Source organism: Poromitra crassiceps (genome assembly GCF_964638095.1).
Source record: "Poromitra crassiceps genome assembly, chromosome: 9".
NCBI classification, from domain to species: Eukaryota; Metazoa; Chordata; class Actinopteri; order Beryciformes; family Melamphaidae; genus Poromitra; species Poromitra crassiceps.
In genome coordinates, this window is record NC_139630.1 from 24127371 (window position 1) to 24134792 (window position 7422).

General features: G+C 46.0%; 1 protein-coding gene across 1 annotated transcript; it reads right to left on the bottom strand.

Moving 5' to 3' along the window:
- Positions 1–1203: 1203 nt before the first annotated feature.
- On the bottom strand, positions 1204–7039 carry yy1b (YY1 transcription factor b). Its single transcript, XM_083643177.1, has 5 exons — positions 6383–7039; positions 5322–5472; positions 4242–4302; positions 3582–3740; positions 1204–2316 (listed from the first exon to the last, which is right to left on the bottom strand). The coding sequence occupies exons 1-5, from the start codon at positions 6936–6938 to the stop codon at positions 2134–2136; spliced, it is 1110 nt and encodes a 369-aa protein (XP_083499303.1). The 5' UTR covers positions 6939–7039; the 3' UTR covers positions 1204–2133.
- Between the last annotated feature and the right edge of the window lie 383 nt (positions 7040–7422).

Below are 7422 nucleotides of genomic sequence, written 5' to 3' on the forward strand. Positions count from 1 at the left end.
GGAATCATGGGCGCGCGCGCGCACACACACACAGACGCACACGCGCACACACACACACAGTCAGACTGTTGCGTCTCAGGTAGAGAGGGAAGTGCATCAGGCTCTGAATTTCAAGCAGCGAGCCAGCTTGGTTCGGTGTCTAAAAAGCCGATAAGACATCAGGAATGTGCACCTGAGCTGAATCAATGTATGTCTTCAGGGGAGAGGAGAGGAGGGGAGAGGAGAGGAGAGGAGAGGAGAGGAGGGGAGAGGAGAGGAGAGGAGGGGAGAGGAGGGGAGAGGAGAGGAGAGGAGAGGAGGGGGGCGCACTTGGCTCCCTTTTGCTTTGCTTGGTAACCCTTAATAAAGATCTAAGGGGTTAGTTAACGCTTACTTATTCATGCTGACTAAAACTGTTCATTTAGTGACCCTTATTGTGGTGTGTTACCCTTTTCTTTGACCCTCAGACTGTGAGCCCTGTCTGTACATACAGTGAGGAGGAGACATGCAGAGGATCAACTCCCACCACCATTTGAATGCGAGACGCAACTCTTCTAACGAGCAGGCTGTGGTCACGGCCTTTCAATCACAGCTGATCCCTTCGTTAATTCAATAAGGCCGGGCGCACACGGGTTCAGCACCACGGACAGCGCCGTCTGTCACCCCTGGTTAAGAGACTTTACAACTTCCAGCCAATAGGTGGCAGTAAAAAGCTGGTGTGGGCGGTGGAGTCCGCAGCATGGGTGACAAGGATCAGGCTCAAAAGGCTTGCTGGCCGGCCGGCCGGCAGCAGCTTCTTTGGCAGGCCGCAGTGTGCTAATCCTGCAGCCTGTCTGAGCAGAACAGCCAGGAAGTTGAGTGGAAACTCCCAATTTGCCAGTTTAGAAGGAAATCACACTGAGCCACTGCAGCGTTTAGAACGTGTGCAAGCTAAATATGAACGAAGGCAGACATTAGGGGAATTTATTTCCCTAAAAATAATTATACATAATATATGCATGGGATGGCACATGGCATATTCCCCCAACCAGAGGAAATTTAGACATGTAAGAATATTTAGACTTGATCACCATCGGCAGGCTGGAGAATTATACGCTTGGATAATTGCAGCGGTCTATCCATTAGCACTAATGTATATATGAGAAAGCATTTGCATAGCAAACGCTCGTCAGTCAAAAAGATGCACTCGGTAAACGCACTCGGCTATTTCAACAGGGTTGGAATGACCCATTTTATTGTGGGCAATTGAGATACATGGGTGTAAATATCAACAAAGGAAAGTTAATGGTGGATGTCTGTACATTACATTCTAACAGAGAAAGTGATGCTCTCGCAGTCCATTTATGTACGTTGCAGATGCGTTAACTGAGATAGGCTCCGAGTAAGTTCACATTACTCATTTCATCCCTGTAAAGACAAGTCCATAGAAAAGATAAAGCAACTCATGACTAAAAGTTTAATTGGTTAACACTTTAAATCACTCCTCTATCTATGTCAATAACTTCAATACAATCATACAATACAAGTATACAAGGTTATTTTGTGGTTAGAGAAAAATACAACCAAAGAAGGTACTGTATGGAAATGCAAACATTTTTTTTTTAACGTCTTCATTTGAAACGGGGTCACACACTTTCATATCATAGGTACAGATCTCAAAATGCAGGAGGGGGAGAAAAAGAAAATCATAAATTTAGGAAACATAGCCCAAGTTAAGTGTACAATATGCACACTTGGGAGGAAAATAAAAAATAAAACCTATGCAGCAAATTTAATTTATAGTAAATTAAAAAATGACAGATTGCTGTTTCTCTCTTCGCTCTTTGTGGTAAAAATAGTATCTGATGTTTGTCCATGGGTTCCATCTTCTGGCAACTGAGCGCCAGTGGAGAAAGGACAGTGAAATTGGGAAATAGTCACCGTGTTCCTCAGCCAATACAACAGCAGAAGAAGGGGAGGGAGGAAAATAGTTGAATTTCACTATTTTTCAAGTCTTTTACTCTGGTTTATTTTTTCTTCTTAAATCATAAAGTCTCAAGCTTTTCATTCCGTCTTCAAAACGAGATTTCGCGTGTGTTGCTAAGATGCATTGCGTTTTGCTTCTCGCTGTGTGTTGAGTGTGTGTGTGTGACTTGAGGCCGGTGAAGTGCACTCTCATTGGTTGTTTTTGGCTTTGGCGTGTGTGAGGATGTGGGACTTGAGGTTGGTCGACTGGGCAAACTTCTTATTGCAGCCGTCAAATGGGCAGACGTAGGGCCGGTCTCCAGTGTGGATCCGCACGTGCGTGCGCAGGTTGAAGTCCAGAGAAAAGCGTTTGCCGCAGCCCTCAAAGGTACACTGAGGAGGAGGACAGAGGGGAACAAGGGGAATGATTACTCAATGATTACTCAAAGTGGATGAGGCAGTGTCTGAAAAACCAAGATTATTTTTTTCCCTACCAAAATATCATAATTCTTCACAGAAATCACTGTGTACAGAAGCAGGTACTGTGTGTTCATTTAAAATTTGCTCACTCACACAATGGACCATGTTTGCAATTCATCACAAAGTGCAGGATTCAAATGACAAGTAAAAGACTATTTAAGCACGCTACTCGAATGTTACCGTCTCAAAATTTTAGCAGGCGCCAGGAGGGCGACAAATATTGATCTATGCACCAAAGACAAATTATACTGGCATTTACCGTTTGCTGCTTGTTATTTTCGGGACCCTGCAAGTGAGCAATTAGTTGTTTGCCGGAGTCACGTTTCAGACTGAAAACATAACTTGTCTGAGATGACAGGTGATGAGAGGCGGACCTTAGTAGCATGTCGATGATTTTATTTGACAATTCTGGGCACCTGATTTTTCTTTGGCCAATCCTGGCGTGTTCCGCCCCCCAAATCGAGTGGGAATCAGCGTGTTGTGGCGCTCTCCTCGGGAAGAGCCAGGTGACGCGAGGTTAGTGGAGCTACGCGAGTTAGAGCCGCAGACAGCCAGCTGCCTTTTGTGCGGTGCGGAGCGGTGAGTGCAGCCCGTCGGCCTGGAATCTCCGAGGGGCCGGCGTGTGAATTCGGCCTTAACAGCGTTAACTATCGTGATCCTGGAATGCGAGTTTAACGAGCCAGTTACATTTCTTTGCCTTAGACATTACCGTTTGCTTTATTTTGTATGTGACATACAATTGGCCAAATTAGTAGTTAGTTTATGGGCTAGAAATTCTGCCAGATTACAGACACTAGGCGCCATTTTCTCCTTCATTTGGAGGAGAAAATTGTCCTGAAATAAAGATTGATTGACAGCTGCCATATCGTGATCGGTCGTGATATGATTGGTTGAAATGGGGTAGAAATTTGATAGTACTATGTGACTTCAGCAAACTGTAGATTACTGTTATGAATGAAATCTTGAAAAATAAACTGTTGATGTGAAAAAGTGTGAAAAACTAAAGAAATGGGATTTTTGTGATTTTTTTTGCATACATTAATACATAGGTGCACTGAATACCCAGGTATTTGAACTAAAATGAAAAAAAAACAAAAACATTTTTGGGTTTAGCTCGACTTTAATTTTTTTTTTTTTTTTAATATAACTGTGGGTGCGGTGTTTGTGCCGATGCCAACCTGGAAGGGTTTCTCCCCCGTGTGGACGAGTTGGTGACGTTTGAGTTTGGAGCTCTCCACAAAGGCCTTGCCGCACTCGGCGCAGACGTGCACGCGGGGTCCGTGGGTGTGGAGGTGCTTCCTCATAGCCGAGTTATCCCTGAACATCTTTGTGCAGCCCTGGAAAGACAGTGCAGCACGGGGGTTAGCAAAACACCACAACTCTCATCATGGGGTTTTAACTCTTAAAATGTCCCCGCCCCCTCTCTTGTACACAAATACAAATAGAAAATGTGTTGTTTTGTATCCTTTGCTTTCATCAGGTTTCTAAACAATATATCCAACTTTTCTTTAAATTAGGATCCTGAACAGGGGTGACACTTCCTTTCAAATCCTCCACGATCATACCAACTACTCTGCCCACAGAGCGTGGAAACCTCAGCACATTAGTCAAGCTAGGGTTCAAATAGAGTTTGATTTATCTTGTAAGCACACAGAAATCCATACAGCGCAGAGCTCCCTCCATGCTGCAATGACCTTTCATGAAATTCTTGATTTCACGGAAGATAACAAAGCAACAACATAAGACTACTAATCCCACAGAGAACCATTATATCCATGGTAACAGATGCTAGTCAAGTGGTGGGAAGCCTTCTCGAGTGGCTGGGTCAGCACACTCACTTTATGAGGGCAAGCTATCGTCCTGGGAGCGTCGTCCTCTTTGATTTTCCTGGGCTTCATCCTGTTTAAAAAAACGACACGGGTCAAGAGTTTAATAAACACAAAACAGACATGCGCGCACACACACAATCAAGGCCGACCCTTAACACAGAGCTTGAGCACAGTTGATCTCCCAGTCCAGTTTAGCTGTCGATTTCAGCCCCCCGGTTAATCAATAGCCAGCAGCAGGCAAGGCTTTCTGTCAAGGTAACCGTTGCCTCACTTCAAACTGTATACTAGGGCTGCTCAATTATGGCAAAAACCATAAATCACGATTATTTTTGACTGATATTGCGATCACGATTATTTAACGCGATTACTCATTGACGTTGGCAAAATCATTTATTGAACTTGAAAAAACTTTTTACTGAATTTCTTTTCAATTTTAATACGACTTAACTGTAAAACAAAGAAAAAAAGATAGATAAATAGCCTAACTAAAATAAATAACACAAAAAAAGTATTGTTTTTATTATCTTGTTTTCATAATTGTGGGAAGCCAAAATTGAAATTGAGATTAAAATTTGATTAATTGCACAGCCCTACTTTATACCCCAGGTGGCGGTTACAAAAATGCCATGTGGTTCTGTGGGACCTTGTGAACAAACTATGTTATCTTAATATGTAAGCCTGCTCTCAAGTAAACTGACCAGAACTTACAAGGCTGGGTTTGGGACCAAAAGGCCATAAACTCCTACAGTACAGACTAGAGAGCAATTCTGGATTCTGGTGAATGCAATAAGTTACTTTTGGACAGCACTGTTATGAGCATAATGTTGTCTTGTTTTTCCAGATAAACACTTGCAAAAGAGTGGTGATTGAGTGCAGAGTGCCAGGGACAAACTATTCTCGTAGTCTAGCACCAACACCAATTCATTATGATTCAAGATGTACTTGCATGGTGTTATCTTGCTGCACAAATGACAACCTTTCCCTGAGTGAAATATTCGTTCTGGGACGTGTCAATTGTGTGTGTTTCTCAGGAAACAGGTGTGCTTGCTTAGGGATAACAGGCACAATCAGACACACACACACACTCACCTGGCAAACTCGGCCAGCTGTTTGGGGTCTGACAGGTCGATGCCCGGGATGCCGCCAGGGGGCAGCTTTTTCCCCGTCATGTACTCAGAGTAGTCCGGAGAGGAGTTCTCCCCGATGATCTGCTCTTCTACCACTGACTCATGGTCAATGTCTTCATTTTCACCTAGAACACATTGTAGAGACTGAACCGATAACATACGGATATTTCCCTAGCCTAGCTACACGAGAAGGCCAAATACATCTGCAACCGCCTCGGCCAGCAGACTGACTAATAAGTCATTAACGTGACATAAAATGCTTTTTTTTTTAATTATTATTATTTGAACACCAGATTTAGATAGCTATTACTACTGATAAACTAACATCTTTGTCAATATTAGTCCATCTGCTGCGGCTCATAATGGCACAGTAATGATCAGTAACATAAAATCACATCGCAAATTGAAAGCTGCAGCACAAGCAGCAACACAGACGGTGATAGTACAGCAGGCTATCTGGTTAACCTACTATCACCAGCAGCCATGGCTAGCGAAACGATTTGCTGGCTAAATAATAGCTGGGAACACATTTATATTCACAATAAACCCCCCGCACATCCCGCATTATTGTCCAGGTGCACGCCAGCTGCGGGTGGTGACCGTATGTGCGCCACAGTTTGCGGCCTGCTGCTATCCTAAACCGCAGCAGTCTGCTCTCTCTCTCCCTGGAGCGCCGCCGCCATGTCTGCCTGGCCGTCGAGCGATCGCCATTTTTCGGGCCGCCGCCATACTTACTAGTCTGGGGGAATATGGCGGCGCCCAGCAACAACTAAAAACATGGCCTCCCTTCAAAACAAAAACATTTCAATCTGACACACAAGCATCGAAAACGTGCATTATTTGGCGCTTTGCTTTGGTGGTGCGACGGACCACGTCTCCAGGAACTAGTCTGGTGCAGGAGGACAACGCCCTGCAACAAGGCCTCATGCTAACGACCGAGCATGAACAATGCGCTGTGCAGAGCTAACTAACGTTACTGTGTGCCTAGAGCTGACAGCCAGAGCCCGGCTAGCGTTTACTTACCCGACGCCCACATTGTAACAGAGAATTCCCCCTCCAGTGTCTTTATCTGCACCTGCTTCTGCTCCCATTTTCTCCCGCTAGCCTCTCCGCTTAAATAGCTCTTTTTCCCCGCTTTCTTCCCGCTGCCGCCGCCTCCTCGTTTCATCCGACCCACTGAGCTCTTCCCGGCCACAGTCACCAGAGTCTGCTCGATGTACTCGTCCTCCACGCCGGGCGCAGGCACGGGGATGAGGATCTGGTCCTCATAGCCTCCGTCCCCGTGCATGTCCGAGTCGTCCCCGCCGACCACCTCCTCTCGGGTCTGCACTAGGATCACCTCCTGGTGGTGGTGGTGGTGGTGGTGATGGAGGTGGTGGTGGTCCGAGACCAGCGGCTGCAGCGCGATCATGGGCTGATCGTCGTCGTCGTCGGTGTCCTCGTCGTCTCCCTCGTCCACCACCGTGGTCTCGATAGTTTCCACCGGTATCGTTTCCACCTCGATCTCGTGGAGCTCCACTATCTCGGCCGGCATCTCCGAGCCGTCCGCCTCGATGTAGAGCGTATCCCCGGATGCCATGTTGAATTCCGCCAGCTTGCCTCTCTCATTCACGCCGTGTTGTGTTCCTCGGGTTTTTTTGCTCCACAAACACACCCCCTGCTCCTGCCTGGCTCTGTCTATCTCACTCTTCTTCGATAACAACTCTCTCTCCACTCCCCCCCATACGTCCCACACCAATTCTCGTCGCCAAGAAGCCACTACGCTCTCATCATGAAACATCGCGAGACCTCGTCGAACCTGGTAATAACAGGGGGTTCCCCAACTTTTCCAATGCTGGAGACCACTAAATAGCTACTGTATCAGGTCCCCTGATTGTTCGTCTCAGGAGCCTCAATCTGAATATACTAGGAATCTCGCGCTCCCGATCCCTAGGGTGGAGACTGGAGATAATGTGCCACTTGTCCCTTCTCCCACCACAGCCAGGAAGGATTGATTACATCACTGATGACATCACAATTGCTCGAGTGACATCACTGATGACATCACAATTGCTCGAGTGACA

Coding starts and splice junctions, on each gene's coding strand:
- yy1b (XM_083643177.1), bottom strand. CDS start 6,938: ATGGCATCCGGGGATACGCTCTACATCGAGGCGGACGGCTCGGAGATG. Junction 4,303..5,321: donor CAGCTGGCCGAGTTTGCCAG/GTGAGTGTGTGT, acceptor TTTTTTAAACAG/GATGAAGCCCAGGAAAATCA. Junction 2,317..3,581: donor CGGGGGAGAAACCCTTCCAG/GTTGGCATCGGC, acceptor CCTCCTCCTCAG/TGTACCTTTGAGGGCTGCGG.